This window comes from Styela clava, chromosome 4 (genome assembly GCF_964204865.1).
Source record: "Styela clava chromosome 4, kaStyClav1.hap1.2, whole genome shotgun sequence".
In the NCBI taxonomy this organism is placed as follows: Eukaryota; Metazoa; Chordata; class Ascidiacea; order Stolidobranchia; family Styelidae; genus Styela; species Styela clava.
Genome location: NC_135253.1, coordinates 2,356,191 through 2,379,385, shown reverse-complemented (window position 1 = coordinate 2,379,385; position 23,195 = coordinate 2,356,191). Strand labels below are relative to the sequence as shown.

Genomic DNA, 23,195 nt, shown 5'->3' with positions numbered 1-23,195 from the left:
AGCTTTCACTTTATGTGTCCTAAGAGTCTTGTCGCACACTAACCTAGTATCTTTGTTGATGTCAAATAAAACAATATCCTTATTTTTGCCATGTCGTACTTGTATTATAAGCATACATAGACCACCAGTGTAAAGGCATAGAGGAAGCATATGTGTTAGTTAGTCTTGCGCAACCATAGTTACAAAGTTGAAGATTTTATCATTGGTCAAGCATTCAACATTAGACTGAATTCACCTTGTATGTCTTGGAAATTGCGGTTTCAGAAATGTAGCAGTAGTCTGATAAGAGCATTTTTTATAATACTGTAAATTGAAACTTTCCAAGTTCTACCCTATCATACAAAAATACAATCTGTGTCAAGACTTAAGACTTGGGAATTTCACATCAGAATACCATAAAACCTGATTACCTTTTTTGACATGATAGGTGCTGCAACAAAAAGGACATACCAAGTAAGTACATACCAAAAAGTACCAAAATAACATAGCGCCAGCAAAATACTTTGTTTCTTATTTTTCACTTATCTAGTTTTTTCCGATATTCTAAATCAGGGGTCGGCAACCTTTTATCGCTCGCAGGCCAAATTAAAGGTTGCAAGTCATTGTCGGGCCACACATATTTTTAGAAAGTATAAAACCGAACAGATGGCCAATGAATCACACTTTTTCACACAGATCAGAAGTTAAATTTTGAGCAGCGCGTGAAGACTGACTATTCGAATATTTTCTGCCTCATTAAACCATTTGCACTAGCATAAACTTTTCTGTCTTTTGTTGCCATTTGGCTAATTATATTTAAATTATAAGCTCATTAAACTCGTAATTGTGAATTATATACTTTTTAGGTTATAATAATTTATTTTGTCTGCACGTGTCCCAAAATAAATTTTGTTATGTAAAGAATATAATTGTCAAAACAGCTGTTTTGTTACTATAATTCAGTGAAGCATCGCGGGCCGGATTATATTGCTGTGCGGGCCGGATTATATTGCTGTGCGGGCCGTAGGTTGCCGACCTCTGTTCTAAATGTTCTCAGAACATTTATCTCAGCTATTCATGGCCTTTGACCCGAATGTGGCCATATAGAAGCAGCAACTGATATGGAAGTAGATACAGAAATTATTTTATTCTTCACAGTTTTTAAAAGTTGAATGAACTAAATAGTGACTTATCTACAAAATTTTAAGCGTGAGTCAATATAAGGTTTGTGAACCCAAGAAGGTTCTTCTAATAGTACATTGTAACTGTGCTTCATCCCTGTTGGTATGTAGTTAAATTTTCTTTGTATTTACTTTTCAGAACCAAATCGATCCGAACCATGACTCAAGGTGAAATATTTTTATTTAATTAAATTCAGAATATTTCATGTTGTATATCAAGAGTGATAGACATAGGCATATGCACTTAGAGAAATATTGGACAGACCAGAGTTTGAAATATATAGTTTATTTGACAAAAATACCAAGTAATAGTAAAAAAAATTTTAAATGTAACAAAACTGGTTAACAATCTACTCATCCTAGATAAGAACCACCAGGCTAACCAGTCAATTCTCAAATAACACTACTAGACTCGAGTGCTCGGATATGCACCTCAGTTAATTAGTATGACTAATATATTTTATTTCATCATTTCACTGAAACTTATTAAGATCAACATTCCAAAATTCAAAAGAGCCGAATTAATATCTCATCTCGGTGGGTAAAATTATATAGTCATTATAATAACATCTCTTGTTCACCATTTTTTATGCATTTGCATTTTTCTAATTGTTATAATTTTCCTTGCAGTTGTCGACCACCTCCAACACGAAGAGTCATGGTTCGGAAAAGGAATATCAAACACTCAAATCTTAATGAAAATATAATTTGGAATGACATTATAAATCAATCAAACAAAAGAAATTCTAAAAGTAAGTATTTTCAATAAGGGGACATGTAACTTTACCACTTATAAAATCCCAAAAGAAAAATTCTTTGCCAGTTGAACACACAAATATTGTGCAAGGAGCGCAGCCAGGATATTTTTAAGAGGGTTTACATAGAATTTGAAACGGTTCGCCAAAAGTGCAATTAACGACGCTGTATGGCATTTAACGAAAATTTTGCGTCATTCACAGCAAAATTCAAGATTTACGTTCAGATGGCTGCCAGACGCCGATAAACATCCACTAATCATCCGCTCTTCGTTGTTTTATGAGGAAACTAACTATTTGTCAGAGAGACATATGTAGCCGCACTACCCGCACACTCTCGACTGCTAAATGCCCAGTGTGAAATATTTACACATCGATCGATGTCTTGCACAAACGTGATTAATGAACACGAAATACAACAAGAACCAAATAGAATCTTGACAACCTAGAAACAAAATGAATATAGAGAATAAACGAATGATGTATGCCAATGGTTCTTAAACTTATCTTCTTGAAATTATATGCACAAAACAAGCTTGCATGTAGCATCGATCAAATGTTAAATCATTGATAGAGTTAATGCTGAATCAAGTGGATATTTTTATTGTCATTCAATAAGTCTTGACACCCGCCGTGATTAGTGGCGGGCAAAATTCACTTTTTTCAACAGAATGATTCGAATATTTTCAACACGAATTCGAATTTCACAACACAAATTAATTGTATTCTAATTTTTTATCTTCTGCGTAGGATTTGACCTTCCATATCACAGTTTGTAAATTAGGGTCCTAATTTGAATGAAACATTATTATCAATTCAATCACCAGATGCGTTTATTTATGAAACTGATAATTGATTAATAATGCAACTCAACTTTGAGTTATAATACTGATACTAAATATTGGTATTTCTACATGATCAAAACAATATTCGCTTGAAATTTTGGAGAAATTCTCATAGAATGAATTATTTACCTGTCTCACTTTCTCAAAATAGTGTTGACCTTTGTAGGCCGCAAAATCCTCCCACCCCCAGCTGGCTGGTCCCCGAAATGTAAGTGTGTGTAACTCTAAACTGAAGTTCAGTTCATGATAATTACAAATAAAGTTTGTGCATCAATTTCCACTCAACACTTATATTGGAATAAGCTTTGAAGTAGGCCATATAGTATGACCCTTGTCTACACTCAGATTTTAGCATAACATTCTTAAATGACAGTTTGTGTTTAGAAAGGCACTCAGCTCACATTGGTATGAAAACAGAATAGTATTTGCTCTTGTCACTACGTGAAATCTTTCGTGGTTTTGCCTGATGCCTTTATTACTGTAAGGCTAAGTGATAGCCTTTTTCATTATTAAAATTTTTCAATTCGTTGTGAGCATGGAAAAAATTAATATATTGTGTGGCCCAGCTAGATGTCTCAAGTTGGTTGTATGGCCCATCAGCAAAAATGTTTCCCAGTGTTAGACTGAAATATACATTGGTAGTAAGAATTTTATATTTACAACCAAAGGGAGAATCGTGTTTACATAGAAAGTGTGATAATATTTGATTCAATTCAACAGTTGAATGTAAAACTTCAACTACCAGTATAGGTATTACTTTTCACTATTGTTTATCTGCATAACAGTAATCATTGTTCCTCTGATTTGTTATTTGGTTACAGGATACAAGAAAACATCTATACCGGTGAGTTCATAAAACATCTAATTCATCTAAATTGATATTTTCTATTCTGAAGATATAAAAAACTTGTGAAATTTCTAGCAAGATTTGAACCCCAACGTTTATCCTATTGCTCTACCCACTTGTGCCAAATGTAGTCCCAAGTTTTTCAATGAGACAAATTTTACATATTTTCTATGTTAAATTGTTGATTCAACCGATACTTCAGTGCATTCACATTTACTGAAATTGTCATTGTGAGCAATGAGTCCAGAAACTAGTCTTGACGGTAAATGGTGATTCTACATGTTCTCTGTTTTTTGAAAAATTAAATTAACTAAATAGTAAATTTTTATATGAATATCTGACTAGGGTTTGTTTGTATTGGATGATGCTTAGTTTTTATTTAAATGATTTGTTTGGAAAAATTCAGGTCACATTTAGTACTCAGTATTGGAATTTTGTTCAAGAAGATTACCATAATAGTAAATTTTGCAGCTGTGTTTCATATCTGTTGGTATGTTCCGTAGTTAAATTTTATTTGTACTTGATTTTCAGAAGCAAAACAGTTTCATACAGCATGACTCAAGGTAAAGATTTCCATATAACCTCTTAGAGAAATTCGGGAAGGAAAAGCGATTCAGATATATATTTTTTTGGTTTACGAGACAAAAACATCAAGTAGACAAAAGTAGGAAACTTTTCTTTGGGAAAAGTTGGAAAACTCTATTGAAAAAAAATTGCTTTCTGATGTTCACATAAGTTTTCAAGTATCGCAGGACAAATGTTTATAAGTGATCTTGCAAGGCCAAGGCAAATAATATAATTACAATGTATTTTAGGTAGATGGAACTTCACTCTAGCTATTTTTATAAGTGCTAACAAAACTAGTTAATAAGTTAATCATCCTGGATAAGAACCACCAAGCTATACTTGAGTACATACATCTGATATGCACCTCAGTTAATTAGTAATATGTTTTATTTGATCATTTGCACTGAAAATTAAGAAACACATTTCAGAATTCAAGTTAGCAAACTTAATACTCCACCTTGGTGATTAAAAATGTATAGTCATTATTATCTAATGCTTCTTTGCAGTAACAGCGCAGCTGCACCAAAAATTCACAAACCCACCGTGAGACAAATGTTGGAACGAGCCAATTTTCAACGTAAGTATTTTCAATATAAGGACATAAAATTTACCTATTTTATGAAGAGAAAGGAAAAACATTTTGCCAGTTGAACTCACAAATATTACAAAAATATGTGTAACTCGAATCTATAGTTCAGCCTTTGGTAATCACAAATAAAGTTTGTGCATCAATTGTCCTTCAACACTTATTCACGCCTTCCACTTCAAATAAAGGTCACAGAGCAAGCATCCACTGATATCTAAGGATGTGTAAGGGACTACTGTTTTCTGAAAGACCACAAACTTTCTGGTTCTGTATTACCTACACAATTTTTTCCCACGCCATTAAATTCAACACTTTAACTGCCATTGCACCCTTGAAATCTTTTTGACCAGGCTGTCCCTCATGTGATGTCAAATATAAATCAATTCCTCAAATATGGTTGAAATTGGATACATTCAATATGATATTTCTCTATATGTTCATTTACTCTGATATTCGTTTATCAGTAATAATTTATGAAAATTTGCATTACTAAAGTTATGACTAAATCGTGGAAATAACACAGTGAAGTTCACACTATTTGGAATTGAATGTGAACCACAATTTTGAAACCAAAAACCTATTCAATTTTAAATTTTTCACAGCGGTACTGCAAGGAAAAGAAATTAATGACGAATTGGAACTTGTTTGCAGAGTGGATTGGCCATCATATGTCAGGTATTCATTTATATTACTTTGTTTTTTCACTGATTTCAGTAATGAGTTATTGGTAATTGGGTTGTTTTTAGTATACAGTGATACCTCGTTAGTCAAACATAATTCCTTGAGAATTGGTGTTGAACTACCTAACTTCTTTTTTCATACAAAACAATCGGAAATATTTATAAAGAATTCCTATCAGTTGTATGTATGTTATAGTAGGGTTTCCCAAACTAGTGTCTGCGGACTGGGATAACTGCACAGGGGTCCGCAACATATTATAAATCTGACACATACATTTTAACGTATATCCACTGTCACATAGACATTCATGAACGAGATAAAACATAAGTTCACACAGTCTCGTATCATAATTGTTACGAAACCTTAACAATTGAAGTAAAAAAATTAAGTTAAATGTGTGAGACTGCACCAGTAATATATAGAATTAAATTCGTTCTAAGTGTTCAATTAGTACCGACAGCCCAGATATCGGGGGTCAATCAATCATAATTCTATCGAATTGCCCTAGAATGTATTGATTCAGATTCAATGATACAGCATAAGATGGGGGTCTGTCAAAAACAAGATTTACAACCAAGGGTTCACGGCCCAAAAGTTTGTGGGAATCTGTGTTAGAGCACATTGCATACTTCTGCTACTTCATTTTAGCCTTCGTGTTCATATCAGAGTTGCTATTTCGGAGCCAGATTTAAAATCTAGATTTTCTGTGATTTTCACCATATAATTCTCGAATTTCCTGGGATTAATAAAATTGGAAAAGACACACATAAAACAAATACCGTATTTCCCAATAAAGAGATCTAAGAGGCTAAGCCTAAATTTAGCACTGAAAAAGAGGGTTTTCCATATAGCCATCCAATAAGACAAAAAGATGGGAAGAAAAAGTTCGTCTTAGTGGGTCAGTAATATGTATCAATAATTTTATATGGTTGGAACCAGGTCTTGTTTATTTCAGGTAGAATAATATTCACAGCATTATTTTTACCAATAAGGGGTAATTTTAATCATTTTGAACAATACATAAACTGAAATAACCCATGATATGGTGTGATAGTTACTGCATGCCATGTTTTTAAAGGAATGAGACAAGTAACTGCTGGCGCTACAAAGTCAATTAAATAATCTTGATTGACAGAAACTTTGACCTCCGTGAATATGTTATAAAATATATCAACCCATATATTGAGCTCACATAAATCATGTTTGAGAAGTATAAGCCGAACCCATCGAAGGAAAGTAAGAATAGTCGTCCAACAAGACGCCCCCCAAAAAAAAAATTAGACAAAAAAAAAGACTTATTAAGCAGAAAATACAGTATCGTAAGCATTCATGTTCATTCCTTATAAAACTGACGCAAAAACATGAGAGTGGGATCATTAGGACAATTCCCAATTTTGTTGGCAAAAAATCCAAGAGCTGAAAATGCACTAATATCAATTATACCACAAAAATACTAATATTATAGCAGCTGAAATAGTGAAAATTTATAAGATTTAAATTTCTCAATTAAGGCCACAGACACTCATTTAGAAATATAGGAGATTGAGCTACTGAGACTTTAAATCATTATAAAATTGTTTGTTTTGTTAGTAAATACTAAAAACAGTATTTAATGATGAAGAGATTGAGATTTATGCTTAATTGTCAAATGTTGATGCGTCTTAGATCAATATATTTGTTTCTCAAAAAAATGTTTTTTGGGTTTTACTGTGTTTTCATTTACAATGATTTCCTTTTTGACTAGTTCCGACTAATGCAGCATTTCTTAACCTGGGGTAAATTTACCCCTGGGGGTAAATTTCTTCATTCTTGGGGGTAAATTTCGTTATTGTAAAAAATATTTTAAACAAACACAAAACATATCTATTTGCTCGTTTTGTTACGAGAAATCAGTGTCAGCGTATTATTTATTAATAGTGGTCCTATTTCAAACGAAATTGAAAACCAACACCCATAAATAAATCGAGTTCTTTTCATTAAATTTTGACCCCCCTCCTTTAAAAGACTTGGAAGACTCAAAAAATCGTTAGTAACGTGTGCGATTGCATTTTACTATAATCGCCGATATTTTTCGTCAGCATGGCTTGTTATTTTGGTCGTAGACACCTTAACGTCGGTGTTTATTCTCGCTAAATCACATATTTCCTTCAATATAAGTATGTCTTATGTTCATCGGCGGGAATATGCTCAAGTATATCATTTAATTAGTAACGCTAATTTATTGGTTGACAGGCGGCAATATAAAACACTAAGAATAAAACCCAAAACAATAGAAGTTTCGTCATAGGAGGCAGGTGACGATTAAAAACGCCTCTTTATCCATTGTGAATCGCGAAAATTCGTGTGTCTGTAGCACACATTATGTTCAGTCGGCGTTGGAACCATAGCGTCAATGACATTGAATGAAATACAGCCAATTGTGCCTGCTGAGAAAGTGGCGTATTCGCGGCGAAGGAACTTCAGTAGCCTTTCGGAAGGGATTTCCAGGCGTTGAATATGTATTTTCGATTTACTAATATATTTCATGTGTATTTTTATTTTCGGAAGGGATTTCCAGGCGTTGAATATGTATTTTCGATTTACTAATATATTTCATGTGTATTTTTATTGCCCTAAATTAAATTGTAATTTATGTGAATTTAGATCAGATCTTTCCTAACGGCGATAGCGAATTCGCAAGATCGAAAAAAAGAATCAAAGCTAAATATAATCGGGCAGTTCATCTCATATTTTCATGTTCACAGATTACCTTGGTAATTTAGACTTTAGAGTAGTAATGTTTTTCTTTTGCCGTAAGAAGAAACAATTGCAAGTTACGTTGAACACATTTAAATTACTATAGAAAGACATTTTAGATTCTCATAATTGTCAGGGAAATGAGGAAAGTCGGCTGCAAAAGTGGGGTCTTTTAACGAGCGCGTAACCGCGACGACTGTCTCATAAGGGATTGGATTTTAACCCTGTGTCTAAATCTTAGCTGCGCTCCTAATCAGAGCAAATTTTTATATTTTGAGTTGACGTATCTTATTCAGGATGGTCTTTATATTCCCCAGAGTGTTCTGTGCAAAAAGCACATACGATTGGAGAAATCATCTTGAAAGCTTTTTGTGATCGATGATTTCATTTTCCCACTCCGAACTATTTTCGCAACTCTCTATCACCTCAATATCCCCCCCGCATACGTTTTCCCCCTCCCACACCACTCTTTTCCCACTGAACCCCACTCTCTTATTTTTCACGCCGAACTGAAGCCCAATACAGAGGCGAAGACGGGGTATAAAAAAGAAAGAGAGAGAGAGAGAGACTTCACATCTAAATTTAAAGCTATTTATACTTTACCTGACGAATTTTTAATATCAGATGTATTGGGGGTAAATCTTGTAACCTTGTTTGATAAAGGGGTAAATTGTTCAAAAAAGGTTATTAAGAACCACTGGACTAATGTGTATTTTGATTGGGTTGATTTTGACATAATATAGTGTCTGAAATGAATCCCAACCGGTGAACATTACAAATGTCGGAGAGCGATGAAGCTGCAATAATAAATAAAGTAGTTTTTATGCAGTGAGAAATGGGAAAAAAGTTCTAAAATAGACGAAGGTTGGGACCACTAGCCAAAATATTATGTTATTAAAGAGGATTACAATTGTTCCAAAAGGTTTCTAAGTTTGCTCATGTATGGATACATCTCAAATGATTTATATTCAATAATGCAGATTCATAAATTTGGGGACAAAATGGAATGTTTTGACTAATTGACATGCTTTTGCTTTCATAGTGGTACTAGTTATGCATTTTTCCTTTTTAACATTTTAGATATTCTGCAGTCAAATAGTATTTTTGATCATAAAGTCAAATATTCAACCATTTTCCATCTTTTCATCAATAAATATAATAATTTCTTGCAGAAAATATCTATCTCCATCTGCTACCATCACTAAGTTGCCAATTGTCACTGAGATGCCATTTGTCACGGACCTATCGTCGATCAATGGGTCGTCATCTGTCAGAGAGGTATCATTTATCACAGAGTCATCATCTGTCAGTGAGTTAACAACTGTCACTTTACCTAACGGTAAGTCAGTTTTATAGCAAAAATTTTTGTTTTTTACAAGCAGAGTACCCGACTCAAAACTCTAAATTTTGGACCATTTAAAATCTACTCTCCTAAAAAAATTTCGAGTTGATGGAAATTTTGACTCCAGCATAAAAAACAAACCTCCTTTGTCTATGGAGAATTTTCGGTCAACATGAGACTTATTGAAATTTACAAATTTTCACTTCACTAAAACTCTCGAAACGTTTGACACCTGCGCTTAATTTCATTGCCAACGATCAAATAATTGCAACTTATATAGAATATATATATTTCATTCAGCTGTCGACATATTACACACTGACAGTGATGACTCCAGACGCACAGATGATACCTACTGTATCAGGAAAAAACCCAGACACCAAACAAGGTATAGTATATTATTATTTTTTATGGTATTGAGAATAAATTAAGCACTTGCATGGTATTAAAAAAAAAAAAAGTCTTCCAATTCCAAGACGACATTTAATCCTCACAAAGTATCTATGTGGTAAAATTCAAAGAATTAAATTTTCCTCTAGAGTGGTAAGTTTTCTTAAATCCTGCTGTTTTTATTAATCAATGCTGTGATCTGTCAACAAGGCATGCTTGTAAAGTTTCAAAATTCAAATATATCCAACCCAGTTTGAGTTTTTGTACCTTAGCTGTCAAATTCAGGTACCGGTACTTGAAGTGTTGATAGTACTTCCAGCTATTTATTGACCTATTCTATCATAATGTAAGATATATATATAGAACAGGTCACAATGCGCCAGTCATCATAGATAGGATGGCTAACACATAGCCATATCATGATGATTGGATATTGATCCAACTCCGAGCCATATGAACCTCTCCCAGAGCATCGACTTCCTTGTTTACTTCGTGACATTGGCCAATCAGCAAGATACAAAAAATGACGTAACAATGCTCCCTTTTCGCATCCGCTCAGACACTTTTCTCACTCAGACAGATTTTCAAGCGTGGTCGTGAACATTACCTCGTTTTCGCGTTTTTGAGCTCTATTCGTTAGTTTTCAGTTGTGTTTCAGAAACTTAAAAATATAAATCAGATAATTCAATGATCACTCTGTCTTCCTAGGAGTTTCAATTTAATTGCAATAATAAAAAATTAGTGTAGAAATAGCTGTGATAGAGTCAGCTAAAATTCTTTACCGGTACATTTAAAAAACAGATTGTTGTATGCGATGAATCATAATGATGGTTTAAAACATATAGCCCATTTCACAGGTGCCAACTCGCAAAAGCACTCTTAGAATAGCCCTGAAAATTCTGCAATGATAAAGTATAGGAAGAATATTCCGGGGGTCAAAGGTCGGGGGGAAAGGTCCATATTTGGAAATTTAAAGTTAATGTCTATAGCAGCGGTTCCCAATGGGTGTGTCGCGAAAATGAACATAATTTTGTTGGACAGAACTAAAGTATGATTTAGTATTTCATTTTCAACTATTTTCCAACTTTTCATTAATGAATATAATATTTTCTTGCAGATATATTACATCTACACCCTAAAGACCAGAATGAATTTAAAATTATTTTTGTATGGTATTGATAATAAATAAAGCACTTGCATGATATGAAAAAGACAACACTGTCTTTCAATTCCAAGATGACAATTAATCCTCACAAAGTATCTATGTGGTAAAATTCAAAGAATAATATTTTCCTGTAGAGTGGTAAGTTTTTCTTAAATCCTGCTGTTTTTATTAATCAATGCTGTGATCTGTCGACAAGGCATGATTGTAAAGTTTCAAATTTCAAAAATACCTAATTCTATATGAGTTTTTTACCTTGGCTGTCAAATTCAGGTACTGAAAGTGATGAAACCGCGTTCAGGTCTCTATTGACCTATTCTATCGTAGTGTAAGATTAAAAAAATATATACTTAAAACATGCCGCAATGCGCCAGTCATTCTCATAGGTAGGATGGCTTACACATAGCCATATGATGATAATTGGATATTGATCCAACTCTGGACCCTTACAGTTAATGTCTATATCAGCGGTAAAGATATTTTTGGTAATTGCTCTTCTGTAAATGTCGCTTAAGAGTTTCACTGCTAGTCCATGGGAATGTTCTGATGATACTTTTGTGTATTTGAAACTAAATAAATAAATGGTAGAAGTGAATCGCATAATCGCAAATATAAAGACCAAAACTAAATATAATTGGGCATTTTTTTTTCATATTTTTATGTCAACAAAGGGTATTTTAGTCGGTATATGCTAAAAAAGTTGTCTCTTTTAGCGAATGCATAATCATGGTTATAGTTTCCGAATGGAATGGGAATTTCTGGTTTTGAAACCCCCGTTTTTGAAAATCCTGGGTGGGCAGATATAAGGTCAAAATTATGGAAAAATACATTTCTGTTACAAAATTTAAATTCACTATCGGCATGAAAAACACTTTTATCATAATAACTGTTATTCTTGGGTGAAGTTCTGGTGGTTCTCTTGTATACTGGTTGTATAGCTGCAGTAAGAGGTCGTTTCATTCTGCAATTACGTAGTTCATTTAGGAACCACTTGTACAAATAGTGGTGTTGAGGTTGATATGTGATGTAATCTTGAAAAATATTTTACAAGCAGGAATGCTTTATTTATTAATACCCAGACTCAATAAATGCTTTGCGAGCAATATGGATAATGCTATTACATGTTTTGCTACATACATTCTAGTAGTCATTCGTTTTGAAAGAATTTCCATGAATAATAGATGGTAGTCAGCAGATGTTTCTACCAATAACAAGTAGGTTAGGGCTGAAACCTTAGTATTGACTATTTTTAGTACTAACTTCCTGGGCAAGTGCTGTTTCTCAATCATTTTCATCTTTCACTGTAATAGGACAAATTTCAGAAGTACCATAAGCCTTTTATAACGCTAACATAATCAATTGCTCTAAAAAAAATATACTGCAGTAAAAAAAATTTTGATACCAACATTTCGACTACGCTTAGTTCCTGCCGAATTGAGTTCTTCACAATGATCAGAATGTACTTGGTTGGGTCCTTTCAAATATGCAAATCCAGGTCTTCGTAAATTTTTCAACGATTGTTAAAGTCTTTTTGTGCTACGGTGCTCTATTAAGTAACTTCATCCACCATATGTAGGTGTCACACAGTGCTACAGTCTAATTAAAATAATCTGTAGCCAAAGATAAGTCAACCACAAGTGGATGGACTTTATATATGGCACATGTTTCACTTTCATCTATAAGCTGACTATGTCCAGGACACTATTTTCTAGCATTGATCATCAATCTTTACATATTTTTTTTTTGATGTATTGTCTTCTAACTTTTCAACCCAATTTCTGACAATAAAGTTTCAGTTTCGAGGTCAGAGATGCAATCAAAGGCAGCTCACCAAACCTATGCCTCAAAAATGCTATGACTGTGGAAGCAATTAACGCAGTTCATTCGATCAGAAGAAAACCACATTGCAAAGTATTCTGCAGAACCTGAGAGAAATGTGACATAACGAATCACCTTGCAACAGTGTGTTGGCAAAAGGATTCTGCAATGGAGTTAACAGCATCTGCTAATCATTCTGAACGGAAAACAACATAACAGAGATCATAATCAATGTCACCACAGCCATGATGGTCGTCTTACCAGACAAATGTATTTCTACATATCCAGACAGTGTAACCAGTATATGTTTTGCAGAATTATCCTCTTTATATGTTTGGTCTACAACAATGTAATCTAACACTATGTAAGGAAGTTGTGCGAACAGTCAAAAACTTTGGATCGGCCCATCACTTCCATGCCACCGTACATTTCTTGATGAGTCGGCCTGGAGTTCACAGACGAAACTGTATATTTGTCCCATAATTATACCCGAGCAGAGATACATGCATTGGACTCAACATCCTTCTCAATTCCAATGGATGTCAGCCAATCACTATCATCAGGAAATTGATAAATCATCATTCAAGGTAGGGCAGAACATCACTGTTCATAGCTGTATTAGACAGCAAACACAGCGTACCCCTTACCCCGAACAACCAGTATGCTTGCCTTTTTAGCTACCTGAAAACAGTCTGTACGAAAAAACTAAGCACTTTCAATAACACCAGTGGATTTTCTTCATATGTTAGGTAGTTGTTCCCTCATCCTATGATGAAATGCATCAGTGTTACTAAAAGTGCTTTTGGCTAAGAATCCTTTATAGGTTCTTAGTTTTGCGCATAGATTGTTTTTAGATAACTATTAAGGTAAGCAGGCTGGGGGTTGGGGTTTGATGTGTTTGCTGCTTAATGCAGCTGTGAACAGTGCTGTTATATCTTACCCTGAATGATGATTTTATCAATGTCCTAATGATAGTGATTAGATGGCATCCATCGGAATTTGGAAGGTTGTTGAGTTCAATGCAGTTATGTTTGTTCAGGCATAATATTGGAACAAATATACAATTTTAGGTGCTCCAGAAGTATGTGCACCAAGATGATGCACAGTCTGAATCCTAACTATGTCCAGGTTGTGCGCCATCTTGGTGCACATGCTTCGCAGCACCAAATTTTGTCTGTGAACTTGCTGCCAAAGAATTACATGGTGGCATGGAAGCATATCGGATCGGGTTTACATATTTATCCAGGGGGACCGGAAAGCCGATAAGACAGCTTAATTATATGGTGAACCATAGCCTCTCGTATGGTTACCAGTCCATGTTGGGTATGGCATTAGTTAGCCAGTTATTTTGTTTTCAGAAGCATGGACTTGATGGTGGAGGAAGCTACAACCGACCAGCGATAACATGAACCAACCTGCGGCGATGAGGAGTCCAGCATGCCTCTCACACATAGCTATCCTGTAGAGGAACTCACAGATGGTAATCAGAGGTGCGGTGGCGAGCGTATTCATGCACCCCACAGCCGAGCCGTGACAGGCCATTCGGAAATTTTCGACAGTTTGCATAACTTCCTTACATGGTGTTGGATTACATTGGTGTAGACCGAATGTATTTAGAAGGCCTAATGATGTAAGACATATGTTGGCTCCACTGCTGTATATGCAGAAATATGTTTGTGGCGTAGACAACCATCATGGGCTGTTATGGTGGCATTGATTATTGTGATCTCTGTTATGTTGTTTCTCTGTTCAGAATGGTTAGCAGATGCTGCTAACTCCACTGCGGAATCCTTCTGTCGATACACTGTTGCAAGGTGATTCGTCATGCTACATTTCTCTCTTGTTTTGCAGAATGCTCTGTACTGTAGTTTCTCCTCTGGTTTAATGAATTGGAATCATTGCTTTTACAGCCACTGCATTTCCGAGGTATAGGTCAGGTAGGCTGCATTTGATTGCATATGTATTTTAAGAATCTTATTCAAACAGCTACCATGTCTTGAGGGTAGCGAACTTGGATTAGTCAGCTTGTAGGATGTCATCTGATAGCAGGGGCGCAGCCAGGATTTTTGTACCAACAATGTCACAAGGTGTTTACAAACTAAAAATTGTGTGCAGTTCACAGCGAATCTGTGTTGAGTAAATTCCAGATTGTTGTGTAGCTCACTTCCCTTTGCCAGACGTCGGGAGAACAAAGTGGAATCTAGACAATTTAGAAACGACATCAATATAGAAACTGAACAAATGATATATGCCAGTGGTTCTCAAACTAATTTCGAACTTCAAATTAATTTTGAAAGATAAATACAAATATACGGATGTCAGTGGCATTATAATCGTTTATATAAACAAAAACAATGTACTCGCATGTAGCATCGATTAAATGGGCATGAAATGTGAAACTATTTTTGAACTTTTAATTTAATGTTAATTATGTCGATTTTATATGATGTGATTAGTGATGAACAAAATTTTTTTTTTAATATTCAAATATTTTCAACGATTATCGGAAAACGAGTATTGTAGATAACTCCTTCAGAAAATTTATTGAAGTCTGAAAACTCTGTAACAACGCAGAATTTTTTTACACCGTCACCGTGATCTCTTTGGCGGCCGACCTTAATGGTAATAAACTGTATCAATAAAGGACCTTTTTAATACACAAGTATCAATTTTCACGCAACGGCTGACATCGAAGATTGGCTTTCATATTTCAGGCAGAACTGTGAGTTCACATCAGCAAAAATGTTAAATGCAGCTATCATATAAGGAGTGAATTCACAACATCAATTAATTTTATTCTGATATTTAATATCAGTTTTTTAATTACGGTACCAGTTTTAAGCAAACAATATGATCATTACTGACCTCTGAATGAAAATATTTATAAAGCTGATCATAGACTTTTTTAAGCATTTAAATTCCTATTGTGTCTGTTGTATTCTCGTATTATAATTAAAAAAACAATAAGTTCGCATAGATAACCTGTGACATTTCAGAATTGAAAAAAAACTGTGCTGACGTGCTTCATGCAAAATTAGAAATTGAACACATATGATTGGCGCAGTAAGAGTAAAATACCATAAAACAAAGATTTTCACATTAATCGGTTCTGTCTGTTAGAGAAAGCCTTAGGTGTATCGCAACCGTAAAATTATGGCCTAACTGTAACCGAGTACTCATACTTCGGGAGTACCATATTTTGTACCTCATATTTCAGAAAGATACCACACCAATTTGATAATATCGGCTTGAAACTGGCTCTAGTTATAATCCTTTGGGTTAGATAGCATTTCTGGAGCACTGGACATGACTGGTTCTAGATGTTTGACTATAATTTTTGAAATGATTAATTAGGGGTAGTAATGGGTCCCTAATTTTTTAGTTTTTTTCTATATAAAAGCTTGACTTTTGCTATTGCAGAGGAATTGGGAATAGGGTCGAATGAAAAAACATTAGTGATCATTTGTGTGAATTTTATTTTTATAGTGTTTCACAAAGTTATGTAAAATTCCTTACTGAGTTCGTCTATCTCAGGTGATTTGTTGTTTTGCGTGATTATGCAGAGTTTTAATTTCGTCGCTGGTGACAGGTTGTTCCAATATAAAATATCTTAAATAGATACTTTGGACGAACTCTTTAGCGATATCACTGGTAGTAATCGTGTGTCTTGTGTTCTTCCCACCATAAATTGACATAAAAGCCTTACACTAGTGACTAGTCGTTGTTTGGCGTCTATAACCTTTTTATTGTGGTTTGTTTGATTTTATCATAAAAAGCCGATTTTTCGTTTTGTTCCAAATCATTCACGTTTGCCATTATGGTGTCTAATTTGTTTTGCTCATTCTGTAGAATTTGTATTTGGAATGTCAGTTGTTCAATTTTAAATATATTTCTCCCTTACCCTTCATTTATGAGTTCATCTACATTTTTCGGTGTCTGTTTTTTTTTTTATCTTTACCGACATTTTTGGGAATCGAGACTAGCTTTTTTCATTTTCAAGGTTACCAATTGTCCCACCAATCTTGGTATTTGATCAACTTTTTCCAGTTCACTGAGGGTAGACTCGAAAGAATTCTTTATTATACTGTTTGTATAAGTTTGGTCTTCGAACATCGATAGATGGTTTTTCCATGTCTCCCTTCCCCAGAAGACTTTTTTGTTTGTTTCGGTGCAATTAATTATGGGGCAAAGCAAGTGATCAGATATGGTGTTTAGTGTATGAGCTATTCTCGAAACTATGTGACCCAAGGTATAGGAATTGTGGATATTGATCCGGAAGAATTGTATTTTAGATACTGTACTTCTTTTGGAAAGTGTCAAAAATATTATGGTTAAAAGGAAGTTTTAAAAAAAATCTGGTGGCCAAAGTTTGAAGATTCTTATAGCGTGTATTGATTCAAAGATGATACACTATTAAGAATTTGTATTAGTTGCAATAGCTGCTCAATATATCTACCAAACTTTTATAAAACTCTGTTTTTATGGGCGCGTTATGTGCAGGGCTATATTTTAATATTTGACTATCGATCCGAATCTCAATACTAGCTATGTGTATGGTACGGGTTATGTAATAAACAAAATACTATTATATTGGAGCTATCGCTTTTAAGGCTTCATGTACCTAGGTATTTGACAGCAAGGTAAAAATAATTTAAATCATTACGAAACATGCCAGGCAGCATTGATTTGAAAAGAATATAGAGCATTAATAAATGTCATTTGGGAGACTAGTATCAATATGAAACAATACACAATAAATAAACACCGGTAATCCATTATGTCAAATGTAAAATTAATTCATAAAACTAGCTTACCTAGATTATCTTACTGCGATTGTTCAAATATCCGCCAATTTGCCAGATTCATCATATCATGCTTGTGCTTTATTTATTATCGAACCACTTATATATTGTGTTTTTATTGGTCATTTTATACTTTTTTAGTCCATTTTTGTAACAATTCTGTAATTATCCCTGGATAGTGGAAAGCCCATAAGATGGCTTATTCATATGGCGACACACAAGCGCTCGCCTTGTTACCAGTCCATGTCGGGTATGGGATGAGGTAAGATCTTATTATTTATCCTGGGGGAAAGAAAGCTATGAGAGAGCTTGATCATATGACTATCACAGCCTCGTGTCTGGTTACCATTCCATGTCGGGTATGAATTATTTAGCCAGTTACTCTAATATGTTTTTATTTATTTTATTTAAATTGTTTTTGTGCATTTTTTCCACATTTTGTATCGTACCATGTTTCCATGTTTTTGATCTCTTAATGATATGCTTTTGAATTTGATGTACATTTCAATACAAATCTGAATATCACCCCAGGGTTAATGGGTGGGGGGGGGAGAGAAACTATAAGACTGCTCAATCATAAGGGAACCACAGCATCTTGTGCGGTTAAAATTACCAGTCCATGTCGGGTATAGGATCATTCAAGAATCCACATAACCAGGTGAGAAAGAAGGCAGATCAGACGGCCCAATTATATGGCGAACCACCTCCTCTCGTCCAGTTACCACTCCATGTCGGGTATTAGTTAGTCAGTTAAACCCCTTCATAATTTTTCTCAATTCCATTTCTATTGTTTTTTATGTACAATTACTTTTACCTTTTTAATGTTGTTTCCATTTTCGTTCTTCAATAAATTAACGGGAACTTTTTCGAATGCCAGACCACGTTCGCTTCTACTCAGAATAGATTCTTACCGTTATGTTCTATCAATATGAATTTTATTTTAGTTTCGCATTTGACGCACTGTGCAACGCGTCACCGCACCTCTGATGGATACCGTACATACAATCGGCGGACTCGCACATTCGAATCCTACAGGAGATAATTACGAGTGTAATGATTGGTGGATTACTTGGCGTCGTAGGGTGGTAGTGGTACACGTATTAGCCGAATGGTTCTGGCTTCCCTACACCAGTAAAATTTAATAAAATGTAGTAACGGACCGGCATAAAATTCAAATGAGTGGATCAGAAAATGATAAGATATATTTGCGTAATATAATAAAGTTTCTGGGCGCCCATTGTGCGTAAAAAGGCACACAGAAAACATCTCACATAAAAAATATGGTTCCATCACATTTTAACCCACGACAATTGCACCTATTAAATTTTTCTTTTCTACGGATATTTGAACCCATAATAACCCTAACCCATGGATTTTGGCACCCTCATATAGATGTAACCCGCGGATATACATGCGCAAATGTACGGTCACCAAAGATTATGTACATGCCAAATCATGTACAAACGCAATTAGCTGTAGTGAGAATATTGCTGCTAGTTCGTTCCTAATAAAGGATTGCAAATGGGGCTTCAAAGAAGAACTAGGGTTTTCCCGGTGTAAACTTCGAAAACCTCACTTTTAAATGTTATTACCGATAATATATTTTCAGTCATGACCATACATAAAATGGCTTATTACATTCTACCGGACAGAGATACAACTCGATTTTATTTATAGAACTAGCGTTTTTTCCTGTGTACACTTCTAATACCTCAATTTTAAATGTTATTACCCGTAATATCGTTTCGTTCCTGACCATACATGAAATGGATTATTACATTATACCGGACAGAGATAGGGGAAAGTGGGGAAGGTTGGGACACTTTTTTTCTTTTGCAAATTTTGAGCCGTTAATTCTGCATATTCTCTTAAGTTTGCGGGACTAATGCATAGAGGGGTAAATGTAGTTTTTATTCAGCAACAAAGAAATTCCCTTGCGACACACATCTTACTACCAAAATGCTTTGAAAAACGTCTGTCAAGTGTCCCACTGTACCCAACTTGTGGGGCACAATCGGACAGACCCTGGGGCACAATGGGTCAGTCTGTCAAAATTCAACGAAGTATGCCCTTAAAAATAAGCAATTAATCAGCATAATCGTCTAAAGTACGGGGGGACTTCGAATTTGAAAATTCAATATTTTTAAAATCAATGTTCAACTGAAATTGTCCAGATATTTTGACAAAACATTTTGCAAAAAAATTTGATTATTTCCTTCCTCGAATCTAAATCTGGAAATATTATTGATTCTCGAATATATTCCATATCGGGCCATGGGTCGAAAGAAACCATAATATTACACAAAATATAACGCATCTCTAAGTCTCTAAGCACTTATTGTATCAAACACTGTCAAATTGTGCCCTGTAGAGCATGTCCCACTGAACCCCGGTCCATTGTTCCCCATAGGAAACAAATATTTTCAGACCATCCCACGGCAAAATTCGGGAGGCACAGCCACTCGCTAACGTTAGGAATATTTTACAGTGGACTGGCGCTAAAGAATATCAGACGATGGTTTGTCTCGTTGGAAAGGCTAAACTAAAAAAAAGAAAAAACTGGAACGGTGAAATTTTTTTTTCAACCTTCCAAAACCAATTTCACCCCATAGCTTGCGCCGCTCTACCCGTCCGTTGTCCGGTCGCGGGGACGTTGTAACTCACCGAAGGGCGGATTGGAACATCGAGCCGCGGACAGGATTGCGGATATAGTATCAGTGTGATAGCTGATTTTCCACTGTGCCCCATGTCCCAACGTACCCCACCTTCCCCTACATCTCGAGTTTTCTCGTTGTGTAAACTTCAAAAACCTCACTTTAAATGTTATTACCGATAGTATCTTTTCAGTCATGACCATACATGAAATGTCTTATTACATTCTACGGACAGAGATATGACTTTTAACCAATATAATTTTGCGAAGTAATGGAAATGGGGGCAATGTCAACCACGCAAGCATGCAAATGTGTGCAACAATATGAGGCGCAGGGTCGCACAGACGATAAACAATCAAAGTGCTGATTTTATTGGACACGTAGTGGACATAGCGATCGTTTCAATATTATGTTGTTGTTGTTTATAGTGTCCTTGTTCTATGACACGTTTTGAAGAAATCGCTTTTCTCTTCGAATACTGGACCAATTGCTTTGAAATTTTCAGTGGCTGAAGATAAAAATTTTCCCCATAAGTCTATTACTTTTATTCATTTTAAATATTTCTGTTAGCTCTGTGAGATTTGTTTTTGTTTGCTATGACGTCATTAAACGTTCTGCAACATCGGACGCCATTTTGTGCCCTACTGTACTGATTCGCTTGGTTTGAATATATTTGTAGACTGTGATCTGACGTTACGGTAAACCGTACTGTACTGCGAACAGACGTGTCCATATATTTGGGCGTAGCTCTCTTGTTTTGGTATTGAGATGGGATGTGGTTATCGGTCTTTCCTTGTGCATGTCACGGCGTAGATCAGGGTCGTCCAAATCGTGGCCCGCGGAAGCATTTTGAGTGGCCCGCGCTGTATCGAAACCAACTGGGAAGAAATATCGATAAATAAAGGTGCCATAGCCGCTTACAAACTTGTTTTTTTACCATTCTATTTGACGTTATCGCAAAACAATCGAAGTCATAATTTACGCGATTGCATTTTGTTAAAATCGCAGATTTGTTTTCATCAGCGTGGCGTGTTTTTTGACTGTAAACATTTTTGTGGAGGTTTATTCTCCCTAGATCACAAATTTTCCTCCGCATATGCATCTATTGTTTCACGCGGATGACGATGGTTATTTTTTTGTTCTTGTGCGGAATTGTGAGTTCAGTGTGAAAAAACAAGTTAGTATTTTATAATTATCGGCGACAAGATGCAAAAAATAATTAATATAGATATGATTAAAAAGCGGCTTTATAAAATACTGCAACTAAAACCTAAAACGGAAGATAACACCTTAAGTTTTGTTTTAGCAGACTCGCGACAGATTAAAAACGCTTTTTTAGACTTTGTAAATTAAAACTTATGGTGTTATGTTAACTTATCTATGGAAATTATACCCTAGTCACTGAAATCGAAACACAGTCAATTGTGCGCTCGAAGTACCTTTTTATCCATTCTGAAACTACCGACGGAGCCACATTCGACTTTTACTCCAATCTATTTATAGTTGGCAGTTTACCACGTTTTTTATGTTATTTTAGAATAGTAATAGTATTTTTCATTTCAGTAATATATAGCAATCTCACTCAACTCACTCAAAGGCGATTAACGATGAACAATTAAATTATTATGACAGGACATAAATGCTCGCATCGGCCATGGATTGAATATTTTGCTCGACAGAAAACTAGTTATCCACTTAAAAAGTCTTTTCTTAACGAGTGGTCTAATCGCAAATAATGTTGCCCGGGAAATTCCAATTTCGAAGACCCCCCCCCCCCTCCCTTTTAAAAATCCTGGCTGCGCTTCTGCTTATAGATAATGTCATATTTGAATTAACGCCTCGTTGCCATATTCCGACGCTACTGTTGTCAAATTTTATTAATGCTGTTATTGCTTTTTTGAAGAGTTACGGAATAGCCAAGTCAGGAGTTTGACAAGTAATCGAATAGCTCGCGGAGTCCCCAGGTTTCTCTCACGGAGCCCTCAGGCTCCGTACGGAGCACTTTGGAAGCGATGCGCCTACACCATCAAGTCCATACATCTGAATAACACATACATGAACGCTGCTACAGGCATCTTTTTATTGTATGTATGTATGTTTATTTTCCTCAAAAATGTAACACTATCTGCATACTATTTGAACGGTATAATGGAGACATGATACATGTTCAAGACCTTACTGGCGTAAGACACGGATGTGCGACATGTACCCCAACAAGTATAACTGCAGTTTAGGACTGCTGCGTTATAGTAGGACAACAGACATGAAATAGACAAATAAAACTCTAGTACAATACACGGGATGAAGAGGTACGGCACAACAACGATATGTACAATAGATATATTTAATTATACACCCAACTGCATATTGCCATGTGTCTGGAACGATCCTTTCCGATTTGACTGGTGCCACCATCTACGCCGGGGTCGTCCAACCTTTTTTGGCCAAAGGGCCACATGTAGTTTACTAATAATTGCGCGGGTCATCTTATGTTCTAGTTTTGCTACACTGACTACAGGTTATTAAAAGCTCTGCGGTAATTTCAAAATCACTATTAACTCGCCGCAAGAAGAACGCCAACTGAGCAGTAACCTTGATGATAGTGCATTCGTTGAGCGCCAAGGAATACGATGGAAATATTCCCGCTTTTGCTATTAAGGTTTCCGCTATAGAGTGCTCAAACTCTTCGACATGACGAGTTATGGTCTGTCTTGACAGGCTAATTTTGCAAACACCTCTTTTATTTCCGGACGTAAAACATTGGCAACCCGAACAATACATAATATATATAGCCTACATCACCTAACGAATTCTTAATCTCAGAATGGCTTCGATTGTTTTGCGATAACG

The 23,195-nt window shown here is 35.3% G+C and overlaps 1 protein-coding gene across 1 annotated transcript; it reads left to right on the top strand.

Annotated features, from left to right (window-relative positions):
• Window positions 1-3,587: 3,587 nt before the first annotated feature.
• Window positions 3,588-12,556, top strand: LOC144422190 (uncharacterized). The gene is made up of 7 exons (XM_078112089.1): window positions 3,588-3,604; window positions 4,139-4,170; window positions 4,681-4,751; window positions 5,363-5,435; window positions 9,350-9,516; window positions 9,820-9,907; window positions 11,027-12,556. The coding sequence occupies exons 3-7, from the start codon at window positions 4,727-4,729 to the stop codon at window positions 11,046-11,048; spliced, it is 375 nt and encodes a 124-aa protein (XP_077968215.1). The 5' UTR covers window positions 3,588-3,604; window positions 4,139-4,170; window positions 4,681-4,726; the 3' UTR covers window positions 11,049-12,556.
• The last annotated feature ends 10,639 nt before the right edge of the window (window positions 12,557-23,195 follow it).